Source organism: Ascidia mentula, chromosome 3 (genome assembly GCF_947561715.1).
Source record: "Ascidia mentula chromosome 3, kaAscMent1.1, whole genome shotgun sequence".
NCBI lineage: Eukaryota > Metazoa > Chordata > Ascidiacea > Phlebobranchia > Ascidiidae > Ascidia > Ascidia mentula.
This window is the reverse complement of record NC_138568.1, coordinates 2,962,588-2,985,201: the sequence shown is the minus strand read 5'-3', so window position 1 is coordinate 2,985,201 and position 22,614 is coordinate 2,962,588. Positions and strand designations below refer to the sequence as shown.

General features: G+C 37.8%; 4 protein-coding genes across 5 annotated transcripts; 1 reads left to right on the top strand and 3 right to left on the bottom strand.

Annotated features, from left to right (window-relative positions):
- Positions 1 to 4,443: 4,443 nt before the first annotated feature.
- On the bottom strand, positions 4,444 to 6,452 carry LOC145894394 (rab-like protein 3). The gene is made up of 6 exons (XM_082982970.1): positions 6,180 to 6,452; positions 6,017 to 6,108; positions 5,744 to 5,902; positions 5,385 to 5,544; positions 5,116 to 5,187; positions 4,444 to 4,826 (listed from the first exon to the last, which is right to left on the bottom strand). Exons 1-6 carry the CDS (start codon positions 6,324 to 6,326, stop codon positions 4,647 to 4,649), a joined length of 810 nt encoding a protein of 269 aa, XP_082839096.1. The 5' UTR covers positions 6,327 to 6,452; the 3' UTR covers positions 4,444 to 4,646.
- Positions 6,453 to 6,656: 204 nt separating this feature from the next.
- Positions 6,657 to 8,742, bottom strand: LOC145895116 (uncharacterized). The gene is made up of 6 exons (XM_082983875.1): positions 8,603 to 8,742; positions 8,276 to 8,369; positions 7,993 to 8,138; positions 7,706 to 7,819; positions 7,373 to 7,522; positions 6,657 to 7,293 (listed from the first exon to the last, which is right to left on the bottom strand). The coding sequence occupies exons 1-6, from the start codon at positions 8,666 to 8,668 to the stop codon at positions 6,724 to 6,726; spliced, it is 1,140 nt and encodes a 379-aa protein (XP_082840001.1). The 5' UTR covers positions 8,669 to 8,742; the 3' UTR covers positions 6,657 to 6,723.
- Positions 8,743 to 9,214: 472 nt separating this feature from the next.
- Positions 9,215 to 14,810, bottom strand: LOC145894191 (THO complex subunit 1-like). Of its 2 annotated transcripts, XM_082982685.1 has the most exons (16): positions 14,662 to 14,810; positions 14,242 to 14,470; positions 13,931 to 14,068; positions 13,694 to 13,830; positions 13,455 to 13,615; positions 13,267 to 13,375; positions 13,103 to 13,191; positions 12,914 to 13,048; positions 12,318 to 12,435; positions 11,913 to 12,097; positions 11,614 to 11,763; positions 11,054 to 11,222; positions 10,807 to 10,924; positions 10,338 to 10,445; positions 9,747 to 9,895; positions 9,215 to 9,583 (listed from the first exon to the last, which is right to left on the bottom strand). In XM_082982685.1, the coding sequence occupies exons 1-16, from the start codon at positions 14,704 to 14,706 to the stop codon at positions 9,470 to 9,472; spliced, it is 2,154 nt and encodes a 717-aa protein (XP_082838811.1). In that variant the 5' UTR covers positions 14,707 to 14,810; the 3' UTR covers positions 9,215 to 9,469. The 2 variants fall into 2 exon arrangements, with proteins under 2 accessions (XP_082838811.1, XP_082838810.1); XM_082982684.1 differs by having other exon boundaries at positions 12,914 to 13,191.
- Positions 14,811 to 15,385: 575 nt separating this feature from the next.
- On the top strand, positions 15,386 to 21,759 carry LOC145894418 (uncharacterized). The gene is made up of 14 exons (XM_082983003.1): positions 15,386 to 15,445; positions 15,518 to 15,703; positions 15,970 to 16,061; positions 16,219 to 16,341; positions 16,451 to 16,587; positions 16,851 to 16,904; positions 17,280 to 17,418; positions 17,581 to 17,696; positions 17,796 to 17,957; positions 18,149 to 18,267; positions 18,485 to 18,591; positions 18,653 to 18,904; positions 20,605 to 20,744; positions 20,925 to 21,759. Exons 1-14 carry the CDS (start codon positions 15,432 to 15,434, stop codon positions 20,943 to 20,945), a joined length of 1,662 nt encoding a protein of 553 aa, XP_082839129.1. The 5' UTR covers positions 15,386 to 15,431; the 3' UTR covers positions 20,946 to 21,759.
- Positions 21,760 to 22,614: the final 855 nt, after the last annotated feature.

The following is a 22,614-nucleotide window of genomic DNA, read 5'->3' as shown; positions in this document are numbered from 1 at the left end:
GTTTCTGCGAACCCATGCGTGACGGCTTGCAAGTGAATGTCAGTTGCTGTAAAGTTCGAAAAATCTCGGATCCAAATGTTATCGACCTCACTGGGAGATTTAAAATGTAACAACACACACCGTAATATAATTGGTAAATAACACATAACATTACCAGCCAATACGACAAATCAAAACGTAATTTGAAGACACACAGGAAAAGTAAAAAAATACCAAGTCTTAAATATCTCTAAAGCTTTGCTAGAAAACACATTCTACCGATTAAATAACTCTTTCCCACAATCAACCGGGACAGGGTGCATTCTCTCCATGTCTTTCAAGCTAAAACCCACAGCCTTGTCTATAACGTAAAGCGCTGGTTGGCGTAATTTCTCAAGTCTACCCAACCTAAACTACAAGCGTTTCGACTAGCGCTGTGTGATTTTTCGCTCTGGTATTTGGCTCAAAATTTCCAGTCGAACGGAGAGAAGCTTTCTGGCAGGGTGCTTCTCGCGATCAAAGACCGTAGCGCCGATACCAGGCCACGAACCAGCTAGTCTTATCTGCAAAGCGCCCGCCATAACTGGGATAATAGTCTTGCTACCGAGTTAACGATATTAAAAACTTAACGAACACGCGAATGCCTGGTTTGTTACAATTTGGCCAGAAAATGATTCATGGCTACAGCGTTCAGGATTACTGGCATCCAACTGGGTGAGATATTTTGATCGTTGTTATGAATGTTTAAAACGTATTCCCATTCTTCATATTGAGCAAAGACAGACCAAAAATCAGATTTTCAAAAAGCAACCCACGAAAAACTAAAATTTTATAATGGAAAACTTTACTACAAGTATGTTAAACGCCATGAGTCATCCAATCTCCGTACCCAGTATAATGTTTTATAGATTATGAGCAATAAAATGGAGTAAACATATACGGAAACAAACAACAACAAATACGTGAGACAATTTTCACCGCAGTAAAGCCCAATTCGAAAGTAGAATGCGCTTTCCACTATAAAATTCTTACAACCACAGGAGGTTTATAAGCTTGCGGAGTCTGGCGCTTGTCTTTAAATGGCTGTGGCTGAATTCTGAAATAAGGGCACCCAAGACAGGATTTTATCTGCCAAACGACGGAATGGAGCTACGCTTGAAAAGACCAAGCGGGAAAAAGCTTCAGCTTTTCTCTTACGGGTCGAAAAATTGATTCGGCGGCCAGTGAACCAGAAAGCTGTTAAACTTTCGTTTGACTGCTAGGAATACGAGCTGGACGCCTCAGTAAAGGGTTGCAAGCCGATTGCCATCTTACCACAACTTATGCACAGATTGAAAGTTCGTGTTAACAAGGTTTAAATTATTAAAACGGAAATATGCTACTTTTTACTCGCTTGTTTTGGAAGTATTAAAACAATAACAACGATATATAGTTTACAACATACAGAAACCTCTTTGAAAGGTAGGCCATAAAAATAGAGATCATACTCCGCCGCGATTTTCAATTAAACAGGAAGAACAGCAATTACCACCTACACGTTACGGTGCAAGTATTAAGCAAACTTGCGCATTTCTTAAGGGCGACTTGTTTACAAAGCGCAACGCCGATAAAGGACATCATAAAATACCAAAATCACCCTCTGCTTGTACAAACGGTGGGATTCAATTCGCTGCCGTGTTATTCCAGATGACGTCCTTATCGTGTTCGACAACTTTCTTCTTCAAACACACGAACACTCCCCCAACCAACATTACATTAGTGACCCTTTAGGAAAACTGAAATAGAATGTCCTTCAGCAAGGTTATCCTCCCTAACTTTCTGATCACACAACGGTTTTATAGCAGACCAGCAGCTAAGTTTAGGAAACGTTTGAAAAAACAAAAATCACCACTTCAAAAAAGGACATCATATTCACCTCAAAGCATAAACTGGTTTGCCTTTAGCCTGACAATGGCCATTGTTTCGTCACCTTTTACTCAGCCCTCTTACAATGCCTCATTCTTTGTTGTTCTAAATTATTGTATGAACCACAGTACCGTTGTCGCAAACATTAAGTCATCATTTCAAACTGTCAAACAGACAAACACTTGAAGGAAAATTTCAAGCACCAATTCGAACCCGCAGTACAAGAATTGTCTAGCGAAGGTTGGTAACTAGCCCTATAGACAGCCAACACAAAATTCTCTTATCAGAAAGCAAGCACAGCCTCTCTGCTATTAGCCGTTCGGCATTGGCAGGAAAACTAACACAGATCAGTGGGGAAATGTTTGCTTGGTACCAATGTTTACCTGGTGTACACAAAGCCCGTCCCGCGCCAAATAAAGAACAAACCAATTTCCGATCGTTCTTCCCTTCAGCGAGACGAAAGCCTTGATAAATTAGTGTTCCATTTGTCGTGAACCGTACGCGCCAACCTCGTCAACTATTTTTAGACAATTGTTTTGCTACACATGTTTGTTGGCCTGTTGTGGTATTGGGTTGACAATTTTTGTGTACAAATGCCATCAGCACACAGAATTTTCCCATTCCCGGCCTTTGCTCTTTTATTTTCAGTCTCTCTTCACATTTTTTGTGTAAACTCTTTGCGAAACACGCATTAAAAATTCTCTACCATGATATCGAGGAAATCGAAGCAAATGTATTTCAAAACGTTACAAAACAATACGGTGTACTGTATGCTGTTTAAAGAATAAATATCGCAAAAATGGACAACATAAAAATCAAAACAATATCGTAAAATTCAAAACCTGACGCAAGCAACAAAAGTAATGAACAAAAATCTCTCCAGTCGTAAGTCTTTGTATTGGACGCGCTGGGTAACGTCATCCCAGATATTGCTCAATAAACACAACGACTTTTACGCTGGGCAGTGTTTACGACTGGTTAAATATTGAACGTAAGGCACTACTCCGCCCCACGTAAATCCCGCGTTTCTGATAAACGTTTTCCCTTTAAGCGTTAAAACACTTTGGTAAAATTGAACGACAAAAACCTTTCCAAATTTAAAACACATTTGTTTTGTTGCTCGAGAAGAATATTTTTAATGATTGGGAACGATACACAGCGACATCAAGCGGATTTTAGAAATTATTTTACAGACGGATTTTTTAATCGAACAAAACAGTAAAAATTTAACAGTCACCCGCTCAACATCTTCCACTTTATAAATGTGATGATATTTATCATGTAACTATAGCCATTAGTTAGTATTTCACAACATGAAATAAGTCACAACGTTTCTCTCATAGCAAGCCTGATTACGTGTATGAAAGCTGGGTAGCACCTCACCGCTGTTATGCAGTACCGCGTTGGTTCCAATACAGTGATCCAAATTTACGATGCTGTTAACTTGTAACGACATAGGCACATATTGAAACAATGTTTTTAAGCGATGTTACCTGCGTGTCGTTATTGGCGTTAACGTCATTAAGCCTTTTGAAAAGACGATTTATGGCGTCTTAAAGCTCATTATTCGTTTGTTTGAAAGAAATTCCGGACCAGTAATAGATTTGTACCGATCGGCAGTTAAACTGGAACGATGGGATTTTAGCGACATTTATGGTCATAACAAACTTTTCCGCTCGTAAAATTAGCTGCAACAAACATCTCTTCTGGTAGAACAAAGCTATAAGGTCACGGGGTTCATATTTAAGGCAAAAACAAAACTACATTTGAATTATCATAAGGTTCACAGGCTACGCAGCCAACCTTATGCCTGTGAACCTTATGATCAGAATATTAGAGCTGTGATCGCCAAATATAAAGGACCTGCGCAGTTGGGCGATCCTGCATTGCTATGCGAAAGCATGGCATTACTTTTACATTTGAAGTATGTCTGGGCTTTAGTCTGGTCTCTTGTGAGAAAAAAGTGCTTGTGCAAAGTCTATATTTCGCATTGGATTGTGTAGGAGCGCCAAGTTTGGGCGGTAAATTTTTTTCTGTTCGTAAGGAAACTATGAAGTCACCCCCAACAACCGATCCTTAACACAAGTCGGCCCCGCGCTTGAAAGTCCTATTTTTAGGTGAAATGCCTTTCTTAGTACCAGCCCTGCATGGACCAACTAAGGGTCGTGGTGCGCTGAACGTGCTGCACACCCCTGCGTGGAGCCCAACATCAGTCAAAGCATAAAAGGAATCATTTACCTGGTCCAAAAACATTACCATCACAATCGTACACGTTACCCTTTTCCATAAAAAGTACAAAGTGATGTCAATTGTCTAGCGAATGTTGGTATCTCGCCCTACAGACAGCCAACAAAAGTCTCCATCAAAACAACCCTCTGCTGCTATTAGCTGTAAAACTAACACAGGCTAGAGAGGAAATGTTTGCTTGTTATCACACAAGCAGAACGAAAGGTTCAGAATCTGCGGCAAGATTGTTTGTTCCAATCGAAATGTGCCGTAATTCAGTTACTTGTGAAACCTAATATGGACACACGGATGTATTTGCTTTTTATAGTATTTATTGCACAACATGCGTTAACGCACACACACTTCGTACAGAAGCCGTTACAATGCCAAGGAAAGCTGGAATTCCGACTGGTTTTATTTTTTAAGCTATGATTTATATGTAAGAGCAGAATTTCTCTCAGTTTAATAATAAGGCACAATAGCTCGGTTTATGTTGCTACATAAAAACATCAAAAGGTAGAACGAAATAAGGTGGCTCAGTCTTGGTGTGCAGTTTTGAAGTTAATCAGTCGGTTAAATTGGCTGGAGTTTGGCCTTCTTCGCTCTGAACCAGGTTTGCGGTCGACGGCAGGGGAACCAAACGAGCCACGTCTGTCCACAATCGGAGACTGAACGATCGCCATCGTGTTTTGGCGTTGTACGGCGTGTTCAACCACCTGCAACGTACTTGTGTCAGAAAATGAACTTCCCCAAATTACATACACACCACAATATCAAGTCTGTATTACAACTATTACCATTTTAGTCATGTTTGTTAAACAAAAAGATGCATAGCACAGATTTCACAAGCGTCTTGTGATAAGGTAAGAGCACACAGACAGTGCAATCAACATATATGATTTGAGAAACAATGTTTAAATATACCAGGCAGTGCACATAAGGAGTAGCTGCCCAGCAAGAAAAAAAGTGGTTTTAAACACAAAGTCTGGTTTAGGTAAGTTTTACCTTGTCAAAGAACCTGCTGAGTTTGACAGAATTTCCACTTCCGGCAGCTATGTACTTGGGTTCGGCACTTTCCTAAAAAAAGAGATGCAAAGCTACAATTAAAGAGAACCTCTCTTATTATCCTCATTGACATCATTAGCTCAGCCACATTCAAATAGCATAGGTATTCATAACAAAAAAACAATTTCTGGTGAAGAACTCTTTTGGGTGGAAAATATGCAACTTATTCAATTCACAGTTGACAGCATAAGTTGTGTATACATGCTTACCAAGTGAACTTCGCTGCAGCCAAACTCGACGGCGTATGACTTACTTCTCATCACAAACTGTGCCCTCGTTCCCTCAGCAACCTGATCAAGTTTACTCCCAACCATAAATATTGGAATTGAATAGTTGACGGCTGGGTGATCATCTTGCTTCACATCTCCGCTGCAAAAGAAAGCTACTCATTTAGGCAAAAACACAGTGTAAAGTTTTAACAGAAGTTGTAAAAAACAGTAAAAAGTCATACAGCTGTCCAGCATTTACACCAGTGCATGAATGTACCAGATTCCAATGGATTAGTGCACTTAAACTTCAACAAAAAATTATATAAAAATGCAACACAATTTGGTGAAAATATACCGACCCATTGTTAATGGAAGAGGTAACTCTCACTGAAGATAATCCACCAGTTGGTTCTTGGTTCAAAACATCACTGAGCCATTTAGGTAGGTTTTGGAGGGATTTTAAGTTTGTCAGATCATGAACCAGTATGATTCCATTGACATTGTTGTAGAAAATAAACCTGTTAAAAAGAAAATTGCCCTCTTGTTTGTCATTAGTTATCCCCCCCACTTATCAACAGGTTTTTTTCATACTAATTTGGTAGTGATACAAAATAAAAACTTTAATTTCAAACCTACTACTAGCATGGCTTTTTGAGGCACCAATGTCCCAAACCTCTACACAATATGTTCTTTCATCAGGAGTTCCTTGCTTGTAATCATGTAACTAAAGAAGTCTGTCATTTACTAGTCTTAATATCGAAAGTATCACCAACAAAAAGGTATTCTAAAATATACCTTTATTTCAACGTTGCAGCCAATAGTGTACGCGGGGTTTTTGCAAGGCGCTTCGTGGCAGAGCAAATGTGTAAACGATGATTTTCCGACACCCGAATCACCAAGCACAAGGACTTTTACCTTCAGATTGCGAATCACACCAGTCATGTCATTGCCTGTTTATTTTTGATCTCGAAATACGCGCTCCAAAAACAGAAAAAACAATTCCTTGGTTGAGATTACTGATTTTCAGAAAAACGAATAAAAACGCTACCAAAATTACGTCACTGTACATATCCAATCAGAGAAACGTGAATATTAGGTTTTTAGTCAGAAGGTAAAAACATATTGTTCACGGTAAATTTAATTCCTTGCATGATTATTACATATTTTACTAAGTGATTTGAATGAAGAAAAGAGAACACAGATGACTTTCATTTTCCTGAACCTAGAAGTACATTCGAAGCTTAAAACACTATGTCGTAGATGTGATTGTTTGGAAAGTTCTTTTTTATTTACAAATAGAAAACGAAAAAGGAAAACAGTAAAAATGTCTCATATCAAGTCATGGATATTGAGTAATTTCCACCTGGGTGATAGGCAGCAAGGTGGAAGATTGAGGTTGCATTTTGAAACGCTTGGTGGCGAGTTGGTCAAACACAGAATCTGGATATTTACGTTTTACTACAATAGGAAGTGTTTCAAGAATGGAGGCAGCTTCGGCACTATGTCGACTCTTGGATAAATCACGGAGCACACCATGCAGTCTATCCTTGATATTCCATAGGGTTTCATCTGATTGCACATCTTGCAAAGAAGACTCAATCTGGTCAAGAACATCAGAAATCTGGTTGCCCCAAAGTTCGCAGTGATCTGCACTGTTCTCAAAAAGAGAAGAATCGTTATCATCGAGAGTAACATCAGTGGAAGAGTTTTGAAAGTAATCCCGGATGTCTTTTGCTGTGGGAAAAAAGCTACGGTCTGTAGCTTGGGGTGGATCTCTACCGTTGTACAGCTCCTCGAATACAAAAGATCTGAGCTGTTTTTTCAGCTCTTTTACTGAGTAAATGCCATTGCCAGCTAGTTCATTTAGCTTAATCATGACTCTTTCATCAAGTTGGACTTGCCACTGGTTCTGAAATAACACATCATGAATAAAGATTTTTTAATAAAAGCAAGGTTAATTGATGGACCTAGGGAGGAAAAAAACCTACCACACCCACAACATGACCAGAATGTGCCTCGTTGGAAGGAAAAACAACACAGCAACCATACTCCTGCACAAGAGAATCTGATTCTTCAAGAATAACTTCACGCAGAAGTTTACTAGTTGCACTTCGACGACTTTTGCAGATGGAGTCAATCTTAAAAAAGATATACCTTGCTTGAAACTTATCCACTATGCTCTATATGAAATGCCATGGTTTTACACACACTTACAACAATAAATCATTCAAATTGTTGGCATTGTTTTTTTTTTGTTTTTATCCCGCAAAAGTGCAGGTTTAGCAAGTTCTTTTTATTTTTATATACACCATAATACCAACCTCGTATTGTGGGAACTTTAGAACTTCAGATATGCTGATTGTAGCTTCACAATTCTTTTTCTTTGACCGTCGGCTCATTGGGGGACGTTTTCTGTTGGGCTCGAGACCTAGAATCTGTGAAGTAAATCATGTTTTATGAATGAAGGCTCACTGAAGTTGTAAAAATGGTTTAAACTTCCAGTTCGGTCTGTATTCAAATTTGAAATAACTGCCCTTCTGGCACAAAAGTTCTTTAAAATTTAAAATGCTTGGTAACAACAATTTACAATACAAATATTTAAAGTTACCATGTTGTTGAGACTTTTTCGCTTTCTTTCCTCTTTGCGTATTTTGTCTCTGTCCCTGCCGAAGTGACACTCCAATTTCCCACTTGCAGTAATAACGTAGGGAATTCGTGTGTTTTCATCCCACCGAATTCTGCTTTTGAACAAATCTGAAAAAAGGTATTTTGCAAAAACACAAAAAATCCACACAAATATGAATTTTTAAACCAGATGCCAAATCACTTTATCCTTGTATTGTTATAAGTTAGCATATTGGAAGTCGGAAGGTAATGATCAAAACACATACCATACTTGTGACGAAACAGTTTGATGTATTTTGTACCGGTGTCCTTTTCAAACTTTCTTATTGTTTTGTAAACTTCTTCAGGCGAGTCAAACCACTGCACAATTTGCAATGAAGAAAATTATGATTAAAGACTGTTGGTCTGTTGCAGATTGAATCAAGTAAAATAGCAACTATTCAAATTTGAATTAAAGGCAACAGGCACATTCCAATCGTTATGGTACTGAAGGTGCAATTATAAGTAGTCTAACGTGCCAGTAAGCACCATAACACCACACATTAAACTGGCAGGCTATTTTATTACACTCCAACACATAATATAATTCTCACCTGGGTAATTCCAAGTGTTTGTACTTCTCCGCCGTCAATGACACTATCAGGATGTCTAAAGTCCATTAGAAATGTTACATCAGTAGCTTAATAATATACTCTAGACAACAGATTGAAAAAACAACGTGTTGTTGAGTTGAACCAAAAGAAAATCTAAAAATGAGAATAGTTGAAATCTATGTTCCGCATGAGTGATTTCCTTCGCCATAGGTAAGTTTTTTACGTCCGGAAAAGGAGAAATTTAAATGTACATAAAAGCTATGGAGGTGATGTTTATGAAATTGAGGATGTTATTAAATGTTTACTGTGCTTATTTTTTAGTGAATGAGTATCTTGCACGAAAATACAAAGGGGTAAAAACTAGTTTCGTGTTTGACAGTCTTTGCACATGTGCGTTTTTATCAATGTTTTATTCAGTGTAAAATTTACGTTCTGTGACTTCTACCTCTTATCACACTATTTTTACGTGGTGTACTATTGATTTGATCTTCATATATGCTGCCGCAATTATAAGTAGTCTAACAATGAAGTAAAATAAACCTGGTTTCGATCGTAACTTTTGTGCTGCTTATGGGAACCTTCATGCGTAAAAAAACACACACAATTCTTGAAATTGTCAATTTAAGGCATTTTCTTTAACGACGCTGAACCGACTGTGTAGTAGCGAATGACCCACAAACGATACTCATCACATCAATAAATTTTTCATGAAAAAAGACTTATTAATTGCTTAACAAGTGTTGTTTTCAAGTTTTTTAAAGTGTAAATACTCCTTTTGCTGGGATAGACCGTCCGGTCATGAGTTTAGTTGTTTCCCTTTCAGTGACCAAACCGGAAAGTTAAGGTTTGTTTAACGCACTATATCCATCACACATCTTTCGTGAGGTTTTCCAATCCGCTTGCTTTCATGGCCTGTATTAAGTTTGAGTACGTCGCCTTCGCTTTGGAAAAGTCCTGCCAAGTTACCAGTGTCTGGCGAGCCTGTCCAAAAAAGCGCAATTGTTAACTCTTGTACTCGATATTTAACCGCCAGAAAAGTATATTGCAGTCAGATACGTCTTGTAAATGAACATTGTATCTGCGTTGTTTATAATTGATTGTTCAATACTTACTAACAATTTATTTTTGCCATTTTAACACAAACCTGTAACACGGGGTCTTCGGAATCTTCCTGTATTTCTTTGATGTCTTTCGCGGAGATATTTAGGTTGGAGGCCAGCTTTTTCCACTCACCGGCGATTTTGGATGCGAACATTGTGATGTCATCACTGGATAAAGTGTCCAGCGACACACCTGTAGCGTGCGAAAAACTAGATTTTATTCTTTGCAATAACGGTACTCTATTGGCTTTAATTACTGCTGCAGTAAGAACACTTTTTGGTAAGATTCAAGTTAAGGATGTATCTTGGTTTGTTGCATTAAGTCTGCTAGTGCGATTCAGTATTAACATTGTGCGGGTTATATGGGCAAAGGAATGAAGCCAATAACGGGAGGAACGCAAACATCACATGCTGAGGTGCGCAGTAGTTCCGCATGGACAAACCACATTGCAAAGACACGTTAATTACACTTCGAACAGGAAACGCCTTTTTGTTGGGTAACTGTAAGGCAGAAAACGTGACAATGCCATAACACTGACCGCAACTAATAACTCCCTCCAGAGGAAATGTGTTTAAATCTTGGGCATAGAGTTATCAAGGTAGCTTGATATAAGAAACGAAATCACATAAAATACCTTCCCCAGTATCTCCTCCAACATTAGCAGAAGCATCATCTTGGTTGTCATCCATAAGAGCTTCATCTTCTCCCAGGGATTCGTCTTCATCAAGTACTCCGTCTTCACCTTAGGAAAAAGCACAATTTTAAATAACGCCTAATTCTGTGCCAACTTGTGGTGACAGAATAGGGGATTTAAACTACGGCAATTAAGTTACAGAACAAAACGCAATTATTAGTTAACAAAAAGCACTAGCTTTAAAACAGGATTAGCCTGGAATTGTTCAGGGAAATATATATTTCACCCTGTGGGCATTATCAGTGTGTGATTATTGCAGAAAGAAGTAATTTCCATGTTAGCATCTGTAGTCCATGGTTAAGAACCTCACTTTCCATACTAGAAGTAAGTTATAAGTTTGTTCTGTATTTTTATTATTATAATAGTTTTTTGGGTGGACAGGGCTTCGAATAAGCAATGTTTGATTTACCGTCTGCTTCCTTGGCTGCTGGGTCATCTTCGAGGGTGAGGTCGTTCTTTTCGTTTTCCTGACTCAGTTCAACATTAGCCGTCTCCTGCTTGGGAGTTGATGGAGCGCTTGCTGTCTGCTGATGAAATATAATTTTTGTTGGTCAGTTTATTTGGGAATGTCAAAATTGTTTGGGATAAAACCAAAATATATCGATCCAAACTGCTTTAACAAACAACAAAAGGTATTTCTAAAGAAATTCCCTTACTTTTATTGCATTCGAAGGAAATTCCTTTTCCAACTTCTTGACAATAGTTGTGAGATAATCAGGAACAGTTTTAAATTGCATTTGAGCCGGCTGGCTTTGGAAAAAGAGCTGACTCCTATTTGAGAGCAAACGGAGGGCCTTCCACTGAAAATTCGAGTTCTTTACCAATCTACAAACCACACAAGAGAGAATGAAAATGCAACCAACTATAAACATTAGGTTCAATGTTTTACACCTAATGCCAATAAGCCTTTATCAAAATTACATTTTAAAATTCATTATTTGTTAAAAATCAGTACAGTACATTAATGCAAACAGGTAAATAAGCCCCACAAACATAGGTATAAGACAACATTTTGGTGTGAGCTTGCTATACCACAATCGTTAGGGGAATTTTCCTATTTTATGAAATATTTTAATGCATGTCTGTGGCAATTATCACTAAAATAAGTGGTTGGTGCAATTGCATCATGTTGTCAAAAAATGTAAGTTTGATTATAAGAAATGCCATGCCTACAAGATCTAAATTTTAAAACAAACAAAAGACTGTAAAATCCTACTTGTACTGGTCTTCAATCTGATTCTTGGGGTCCTCTTGTTCAATGCACTCTTCAAAATAATCTTTCAAGGAAGGAACAAACTCTCTGTCTCCCGATCGACAAGCTTCCAAGTTATCGGGACACAAATTCCACAACTTTGTCAACTCAGGGCTGTGCAAACACAACAAGGTATTTATATATAATGATGATGCATTTGGTATCTTTCTGCTAACCGCTAAATGTGCCACAAAAACCAAACCACAAATGTTGGACACAGTATCTTAAAACAAATGGCCTTGCTTCATTTCTACAAAATTTACCTTCCAATGCCAAGTGGTTTGCCAGCCAAAAAGTCATCACCAACACTATTCTGGTTTTCATCAAGCTTTCTCTTTTTTGCTGCTGGTGCCTGACTGTTGGCTGATGACTTTTCAGGGGTTTTCATGAAGCTGGGGCAACTGTCATTTTTCCAAGCAATCCAGTAATCTTCTCTGTCCAGAATATGCTGCAAAAATATTGTAAGTAAAAGAAAATTTATGCAGTAGTTTCAGACTTTAGTAATATTTGAGGTTGTCAAAATCAAGGAAATGCCTAAAATCCAAGAAACATCAATACACAACAAGAAAAAGCTACAAAAATAATTATTTTCCACCAGTTAAGTTATCCAGTTGTTCAAATGCACCATGCAACCAAAATCAGAAATGGTTTAGGTCTTGGGTACTTACCCTAACGTATTTTGAAAACTCTTTCCCGTTCGGTGGAGTTTCATCAAGGATTTCAAAAATCTTCTGCGTTGTGACCTTGATCCAAGTTTTCTGCCCCTCTGACAAGGTCATGTTGTTGCTACAATGTTAGTTGTTTTATTCAGTTCACTGTTTAATACAGGTCATGGATAGGGTGTTGTTAATATTTATTTGATAGAATATATTGATAATGTGTGACGGTAATCAATGCGATCAACACCATATCAAAAACTTACCCCAACATTTGTTGGAAAAAGACACACATAAAACGATGTGTTCTGAGTATTTGGTTACTTTATAACATTTTTGTTGCACCTGATCATTGTTAAGCAAACTTTTAAGGTTGCTTTTATGTACTTTTGAAAATACAAGCATTTATGCTAACAATGAGGTTGCCACACAACCAGAAGTCTGAATATTTTATAGGTTTTAAGCATTCATCCTCATATGTGCACCCACGATCTAGCAAGTGTACACATGTTGCATCGTCTCCACAACCAAAAAGGTTTTTGAAAAAAAATGCATGTTACAAACAGGTTTGTTTACTTTCAGTGCATACATTTACATTGCCTTCTCACCTTTTAAACTTTACGATAGCAGTCAAATATTGGAATAGAATTAAAAATTGAGTGAGAATTTGTCGACGAAACATGGTATCATTGAGCTGAAGATTGGTGAGTTTCTCAGAAGTAAGAAATTTAAAAAACGAGGATCTGCGTAAAAAATGTGATGTCAAAAAAATGGTTGGCACAGCAACAGTGGCATACTTTGATTGCTGTCCAGTAGATTGTCTTCTTGTGCTTGGAACATCTTCAAGTTTGTAACTTGAAAATACTTTAAATAGGCAGTCTGCGTGCTGGATAAAATGAGGATCAAATAATTTGGATTGTGCAAAAAAAGTGCAGATCGAAAAATAAAACACCCAACGCACTTTGACAAATTTTTCCCATAGATCCTTGTTGTAGCATTGGATTGGATACCGGAACATATCCTGAAGACTCCATATATCATTGTACAGTTTGTAGTCAATAATTTCATTGCTGAAAAATTATACAAACAATTTCAAGGATTTTCATTTTAAAAGATATAACTGCAATTGTGATGGTAACTGTTTCAAACCTGTCTGCAGTTGCATTCAAGTCATTTTCTTCAGCATTTATGTCAATAGCATCTACATCCATGACTTCGTCTTTTTCTGCTTCTGCATTCGCCTCCTTTGCTTTGTTTCCATCTGGAGCTTTGTTGAAGATTGTGACATTGTCCAGATTAAATTGACTCACCTGCAGTGTTTATGAGACATGAAAGTAGGAGCGTAGATCAGTCACTACAAATTTTTAGAATTTCAGGAGGACACCTACCAGGTTAAGTGCAGATTTTTCAGATAAAGGAAACAACCTTGCCAAAAACAGTTGAATTCTTCCACAGAAAACAGTGTTTTGTGATTGTGAAAGACGACGCAATAAGTCGTTACACATTCGCAACAGATAGTTCTTGCCTAAAATACAAATATGGTCACACACAACCACACAAAATATCTTTATATGTTCTATCTACATGTCACAAGAATTTTACAATTTTTGCTTTTCTCCAATTACCTGCTTGGTAAAACACACCGGATTTCCACGTCGCCACCCTATCTTCAATGTACTGAAACACTTCGTCACATTGGTCAAGGGTGTGACAATCCAGTATATCACCGACCAGGATGAAAGGCATACTAGGAGAGCAAAAACCTACAGCAAAAGTAGAGCAATCACAAAAACATGTTATACCAATGTGTTTAAATATTAGTGTTAAAATTTAAATAATGAAAGAAACATACAAATCGTAATAGGCCTACTAATTGGTGACAATCTTAACACAAAATGTTTGTGTTTCAGGCTTATTTCAAAATAAGGAAAAGCACCTTGTTTAGCAATAGAAACAGAAACTGTTATTATGTTCAGAACATCTGCTACGGTTGTGGCCCCTCTGGGAGCATCTTTTTTGCTAATTTTCTCTTGTAGTAAATCGCGGAGGGTCTGATCAGACACAGTTCGTTTTTCTGGTTCTGTACCAGCGTAGCTGCTGTACAACTCAACAAATTGAGTTAAAGTGGCGAAGTTCTTTTTCTTGATGTCTTTAAGCAAAGTATCCTGGAACAAAAACAATAGTTAGCCTACCTTTAATGAATGATCCAATTATAATTGTGTATTCACTTATATTAATTATGACGTGGTTTCTATATTTGGTGCATTGCCACATACCACATTTACTGATTGCACATACATGTATGCGTGTTTAAAGGTAGGCTGAACAAATTTTAAGTTTTAGACATAAAACTTACTTTAAAACTTTGCCTTGATTTTTGAAAAAGAAACTCCGTAGCCATAACTTTTGTCTTATGATGATTCTTTTTCAAAAACAATGTCTCACGCAAAACTAAATGCGTAATGGAAATAAATCAAAAACAATTTATCGCCCGATAACTTTCCGGCGAAATCGGACGAATGCTAGACAAACGGGAAAGTCCCAAAACATTCAAAATAATACAAAGCACAGCACTATAGAAAGGTAGCTCACAGCGCTCACAGTCAAACGATAAACCTTGTACAATAGCTTAATTTTAACAATTTAATAAAGTTTGTGAAGTTTGTGTTTTGGCTTGTTTTGCAATATTGACGCTTTTTTGCAGGTATATTAACTCGAAAAAATGCCCCAGGATGGTCTTTACCACCGCTAAATAAAATGCGAATATTATTCAGCAACACCGAAAAACTAATAAACATCAAAAAGGTTGTTTTTTTTGTCAAAGAATGGAAATCACAAAAAATAAACCCTGTGTTACGCATCAGCGGCTATGCGCGAAAAGATTGATTGTTTACTTTCTCCTGGCTAAGAGGTGATCACGGGAAGAAGTACAGTACAGTCCACTCCACAGAACATAAGTAGAAGTTATTTAGAACAGGTCAATTCGGCAGAAATCGACATCTCTGTCGCTCCGTTTGATTTGTTCAATTGTGTAAATTATACATACTTTGATGCAAGTATAATTCACACGTTTTTTTTATAGGCTTAGGCTTTGTTTTAACGTCGTCGTTATTGACCTGAGCAAAAATGTCAGAAATCAGGTAAGTACAATCTTTGTAACCTAATATTACTATGTGCATACTACATCTTTTTGTTGTATTTTCATGTTTTAGGGTTGATGCTGCAGATGAAATTTTAATTGACATTTCATCAGAGATATCAGAAAAAGACAAGTCAAAGTCATCAATACCTACTGAAATGACCTCTTCCTCCGATGCTTTGCATCAAATTTATGTTACTGAAACGGTTCCACCCCAAGCCAATTCCATTTCTTCCAGTAGCGATGATATGGAATCCAGGTGTGCCAATTATAAAAAATATTTTGTACATTTGAAGTTCAGATACCCATTTAAGCACCAAAAATGTGTGGCCCAATGAGTATAAACAAGTATATGTATATATAAATGACAAGAAGTTTTACATATTTAATGTAGAACTAAATTTACATAGTTTTCTTCAATTCTTTGTGTGGTTTGTCAGATCATTAAGATTAACAAACATTTCATGCATGTAGAGCTTGTTTACATTGAACAAAATAAAACATGTTCATAAATTTGATTTTTAGTTCAAGTTGTTTTGCCCATTGTTTATGCTGTTGTGATGCTGATGGTCAGCAAATTTCTCAACAACCCCAAGGAGAGCGTCGTTGTGTCTATGGTGGGTACGACGATATCAAATCACGTTCACTACAGTGACAAATAATGCATTTTTTTCACTTTTTTTTGTTGTGTGTGTGTTTTTACATAACCAAGCATTGTACGATGCAATCTTGTCACCTGTCATTGTTTAGTTATTGAACCTTTACTTCCTTTAGGTACAAAGACACTGAGGAAGATCCTGTCAAATGGACTGTGCTACCTCTACGTTCTAATCACCACATTTTTGCTTGTTCTTATGATTCTTGCAGAGTTGCTTTTGGACCTTGATCTACTGAGAGGTACTTTTTGATATCTGATCTTTTGTTATTTTTTGTAACTGCCGATACAAGTTCAAAGGTTACCAATTGAAATGATTATAAAATATTGTGCTTTTTGTCATTTAAACAGGACCAGATAGCGAGGGAACGAGTGTTGATGCTGAATCAACCAACACTGAATCAGTGGAACCCAAACCAGGAACTATTTCTGCTTCACTTGCTTTGCACTGGACGATTTTCTCTCTGTTGTGTATATTTTTTATAGAAGTAAGCCTTCATTCGGTGATCATGACAGTAGAGCAGTAGTTTTTAACTTTTATCAATCAGCAAATGTCAATTTTGTTCCTAAAGCATACAAGCACACCCCAGTTAGTAAAATATTGAAAACATAAAACACCAAAACTATGCAAGCATATGTTTGTAGTTCAGAATTTAGATTATTTCTGATGAACCCCAGAGGTTTGATTGAACCTTGGTTAAGGACTAACATCAGATGTGTTGTAGCCTAATGACTTGTTTGTTTGTTACAGGTTATTCTGCGTTTTTATGCCTGGAAAGTCCACATTGCCCGAAGCATAGTGGCTGTAAGTTTTAACCTGGGACTGTTTTATTTTTCGTTTTTGTCCTAATAATGTTGTCAGCTTCTGTGAATGGGCTATGTGTTCCTGTAATCTGATCTATTTGCTCCGCAATGGCTTAAGGGCAAATTCTGTAGCCTTGTAAATGTAAATTGATGACAATTATATATATGTACATGAAATCATTTACCCTTTGGTGTGAATGATTTCTGATAAAAATCTTTTATCGATTTTTAAATGTCAATGGTCAAATAAACTTAAGGAACTAAATTTAACAAGACAACAATGTGAATCAGCAACAGCATTTATATTTTTTTACTCGTGAAAAAGACAAGTTTGCTTGTTTTTATACATTCTAATGTTTTGGTCTCTTAATAACAGGTTGTGGACAGTGCGGTCGTAACAGTGTCATTAGCATGCCACCTTGCTGCTACTTTAGCCGCTGGATATCAAAGTCCCTTTGATGCAATATCTTTAATTATCTTCTTCAGATTTATCAGACTGTACAGCCTTGTGCAATGTAAGTGCAGCCAGGAAAAAATTTTGCATGAAACTAATTTAGGCATAAAATGTGAACAAATTAATTTTTGTTCACTTGTCAACAATCGTTAAAAAGTAGATCTTGATTGTAATGTTCATGTTTTTTATTTGTTTTTCCTGATTTTGGCATTGTGTTGTGCAGATTATATTACAAACACCAAGAGAACATACAGGTCAAAGTTGGCTAAAGTTGAAAGTTGCCAAGCTGAAATGCAAATTCTCAACCAAAGGCTTACACGCCAGATTCTTGACAAAGATGTAAGTTCTAATTCAGATTTTCTTTTTGTTATTGGGAAAATAAATGATGTTTTGTTGCAGTAATTACATCTATTTAGGACTTGTCTATTCTGTATTTAGTTTGAAATAAAGCAGCTCCATGCACACCTTGGAGATGGTGATGACTGCGATCCAGAATTTCAACAGACCCTCCAGAAAGCCAAGTTAAATTTACCCAAGAAAAGCTCTTATGAGTCTGACTTGGAAAAAGCTCTTGCTCTAAGCAAGCGTGAGTATGAAGAGGTAATATTTGACAGCATTTCCCTTTGATATTTCCAACAGTTGGGTTTCGACTTGCTCTGTGGTTTTAAACAATCTTGCAAATGTAACAAACACTGAGTAATGTGTAAAGCTTCTAGGCCCTGTTGTGCCATACTATTGAAAAAGTTGCAACAATAACAATAAAGACTCATAAAACCATTACATCTTTGCAGGAAACAGGTACTGAGCTTGGAATAGATAACCCTGGTTACCATTCTACACCCGAACGTCTTCGTGCTAGAGACAGTCTTCCGAGTATAGTAGTTCATCATAGGGAGGACTCCATTAGAAGGTAAGTTATAAACTGTTAATGAAGAACAGCTTTTTTCCTTAGGGTAGATTTGTTTTCCGAATTTTGCTTGTTTTGTGTGAAACATATACGCAAAACAGAAAACAAATTTGCTATGTTGGTTGCGTGCATATAAGGAATGTCCCATTAATCTAAATTACCTTGAATTTAGTTAAAAGTCGAACTTAGTTTAACTTTAAGTTTTTGTGAAATCTCACAGAAGTAAACGCGACCAACCTTCCACCAGTCATACCCAAATCGACGATTACTTGACGTCACAACGTCCTGACGTCACGCCGACGTCACACCTCAACGTAATTACGCACGGTATGCCAGATATTTTGCAATTTTTTCCATAAACTGTACTACATATTCGTTCACACTTCAGGCCAACTTCATTCGGAAGGCGACATGACGTCATCAGGAGATATGACGTCATTGTTAGAGCCATCTACAACAACAAATAATGCTGACCAAACGTGGACAGTGGGATATTGCCTTCTTCAAGACGGTGCTCCCCCTGTTGACGTCATTCGAAGCGACGGTACTGCAAAAACTTGTGACGTCACTGCAAGCGACAGTGACGAGGGCATCGGAAGTATGACATCATCAGCCATGTTGACCGAAGGAAACCATTCTCGTAAGTCTTTGTTATTGTTGGTTTGAACCTCACGCCTTGGGCTTGTTCTTAATAATCGCCTTTATGACGTAACAGTCTTGTGACAATCGTGTTATGTAGGTGTCGGTCGTGTAATAGCAAGGGATTTAGGTGCAACGCTTCTTCGCGATAAAGATCGCTAATAATGGGATTCTGATAAACACATTCATGCTCTGCGCCGTCAACAAACTGAATTTCAAATGAAACGGCCAAAAGTAACACCTATCTCCCATCAACGAAATCATATAAAAAACAAAATCATTTCGTACAATCCCTGTGTGGGAATGGTATAATTTTGGTGACGTACACAAACTCCACTGAACCGAAGTTGAGAACAGTGGATCACAATTGTGCCCTCTGGCAATTTTATGGCCTTTGTTACCTCACAATGGCCTTGCAGACGATCACGAGTTAGTTACGTACCTTTGGTGGCAACGGTTGCGGCTCGGGTCGTCAGCTTATACCATATAAAGATTCCATATCTTGATAAAATCCGACCACTGTTTGTTACAGAGAAAATAAGTTAGTCGAATCAGAACGATCGGCCGGAATTGTATTAGTTGCCTGCGCTTGTGGTTAAATATTGCGTGTTTGTCATAAATGCACATAACAACGGGCATGTTTGGCAAACAACCACAACGCATTTCTGTTCATCGTTGAACAAACACTAAAGTGATCATAAAATATTACCGAACTTATATACTACTTCACTTTCAGTTCACCATTTTTCGTGTGTATCAAAGGAACCTTGCGTGGACGCACAGTGTCAACACTTCCTGTGTTGTATTGCATATAGTATGTAACATATACAGTATGTATTTGCCTTCCAGTTTGTCGATAAAAGACCACTTATATCCCTTCGAATGCCAGTGTTAAATTCTCTACAAGATAATCTATATTTATTAAGGTAATATCGGACCTTATGATATGAAGTTAGTGGGATATACCACATGAGGTGATTGCTTGGGGTTGATGCTTTTTACAGCTATTTAGGTTAATACGGATTTCTATTTCTATTTTGTTCGTCATATGTTCGTTCTAATCCTTGTGTGGTGACGCGTTCAACCACATGGGAAAGTTTGCTTTCTTATAATGAACAGCAAAACGAAAACCCTTTGCATAGAATCGACTTTGGTTTGGTCATGCACGCGTGGACAACATCAGGCTTTCGAATGAAATAACGCGTGTTAAAATCGCAGGTCTGGCTTGAGATCAAAGATATTCGCGTTCCGCGTCCTTAGCCTCTAATGGAATCACGTGATCTTGATTACTTAAAAGCACTTTCGCACTTCTTGACTACCAACTAGTTTTATGGTTAAAACCCAACCATTTTTGTCCCTTTTTGAAAACCAATCTAGTTTTCACTGAGTGCACAATCCTATTATGACGCCACAAGACCAATTATTTAGTCACTTAAGCCAAGAGTTACAAGGGGTTAATTACAGCGTACCTACGCTGTTTGCCGTCCTTCGCTTTATTAAATACATCAGCGTTGTCGTCAGATATAAACTGCCATGAAAGTGATCTTGTAAGTTACTGCTGATATAATCTAAGCTAAGGGATCAAAGACTACTTGTTACTCATTTTGGTACTTCCACCGGTGTAAAAATAATTAAAAATTCGCAAGCGTTGGATATTATAACTTATGCCATTGTTGTCATAATAACTTCGTCATTATACAGGCACCACCACATCGGTTTCCATAGCAACAGAGATCGGATCCTCCTATTCGGAGTCGGACTCGACAATAGTTGAAGAACGAACCTCGTCGAAACGCGACAACGCTTCGAATGTAGTTACGTCATGCCACACGGACCCCGAGGTAAGTTTCGATAGCACAGCGTGTTTTTGACAGTTTTATGACAAACGTTTTGTATTGGTTGTAAGAAAAAAAGGTCTTGATATTTATTTCGGGCAAGTAATTACTGATAGTGCGGTAGAAGTTCCAATGACGTCATAAAACTTACTGGAGCGTGAAGTTTTCCCGCATTTTTTTTTGCAGGAAGATTCAAGTAAACTTTGAAATTAATTTCACGAGAAAAAACATACAATTTCTGCCTATGGGTCCCGGAATAACTTTCAAGTTTCAAGCAACAACCACTGGATTTCTGCTGCACGCAAGTATGGACGTGAATGCCTGGTACTCTTGCGACTCCAATGAAGCATTTTATTCGACAAAACGAATTGTACACAGGCTAAATTTAGCGTAAATGTCGTGTTTCCCGACCATCGTTCACAAGGTGCAGCTTATGCGTTGTAACGATTGACAACAATCCGTGAATGTTTCACTGACAAAACGTCCATAACCCCCATTCAATGCACTGCATTTCAATACGCACCATCCCTAAATCGTACTCCGCCTTCCCAAATCAGCAAGTGCCTTTGTCAAATATTCCTTGATTCATTGTTACGTCACTATTGCAGTACTATGCTACATCACACACCCTCTACTATATATGTGTTCGATTAAATGTGATTTTTCTGCTGGACAGTTTATAATGCCCGTTATTGACAGTATTTGTTTGATATTTCTATGTTTTGAGGAAAAACGTCTTATTTTGTATTTGTCAACGAGCCACAAGATTTTTTTTACCACACCTGGATTTGAACCCAGGGTATCCTGGCCAGATCAGGCGTTCTTCTTGGTAAATGGTTCGGACGTTTGACCGATGCTGCCAATTCCTGCCGAAGCAATGCATGTTGTTGCTCTTTACCTCCACCTGGCTGCAAATATTACCCAGATCTCTCTACGAAATGCATGTTGGCTGATATCGTCACAAACATTATTTTGTTGTTGCGGTTTGTTTGCAAGCTTCCCTTCATCTAATACAATTAAAATCGAACGATTTGCAGTTGTTGTTGTACATTGTCTAACTCAGTGCTGTGGTCCAGCTACATTTTGCCGTAACAAACCGTTAGTTTATACCGCGGGCCAGTGCTACTATCAAATATCTGGATAACACATATATACGGAATTACGGAACGAAATTTAAATACAAACCTATTGTTTGGTAGTATACAATAACACAAAATAATCTTTATTTATTGGGACATTGGCCCGCTGGGTTGCAGTTAGGCCACGCTGGTAACAGTTCGTGAAGAAAATTATTTCGAAGCGAAATTTAAATTTTTGTTGGGATTCTTCCGAAAAGAAAGGACGAAGAACAACACAAGCCACGTGCTTGTTTTATGAACGCGATTTTACAGCAACGACACGGAGTTAACAGAATATATACACAATCAGATTGACAATTAGCACAATATGAGCGAACAAAAATAATTGCCAGCAACCAATAGTTAAAAGTAGGAAGATTATTACACTCATAGAAATTAATAACCACCACAGGCCGTGGCGTTAAAAACAGGGACAGTCGTGTCATTTTATGGACACGGGGCAGATGGTCGTCTTTCCGAACACTGGCAGGCCACTGGAACCTGGACCGTAACAAATTGAGTATTTTTGCGCAGTCTCAGTCCTATCGTCACCGGGGTGTTCTTGTAAGACGTCATGTTTCGGCAAGAATGGACGTCAACGCAGTAGCGGTGACAAAGCACAACCGGTATGACACTATCGTGTAAACGTGGGCACGTATAAAAGACGGTCGTTGATCGAGCAAAGCCTTTCAAATCGTTCTTGACGTTTCTTGCTGCGTTCATGAAACAACCGTGTTCATTCAGAAACCTTTAATAAA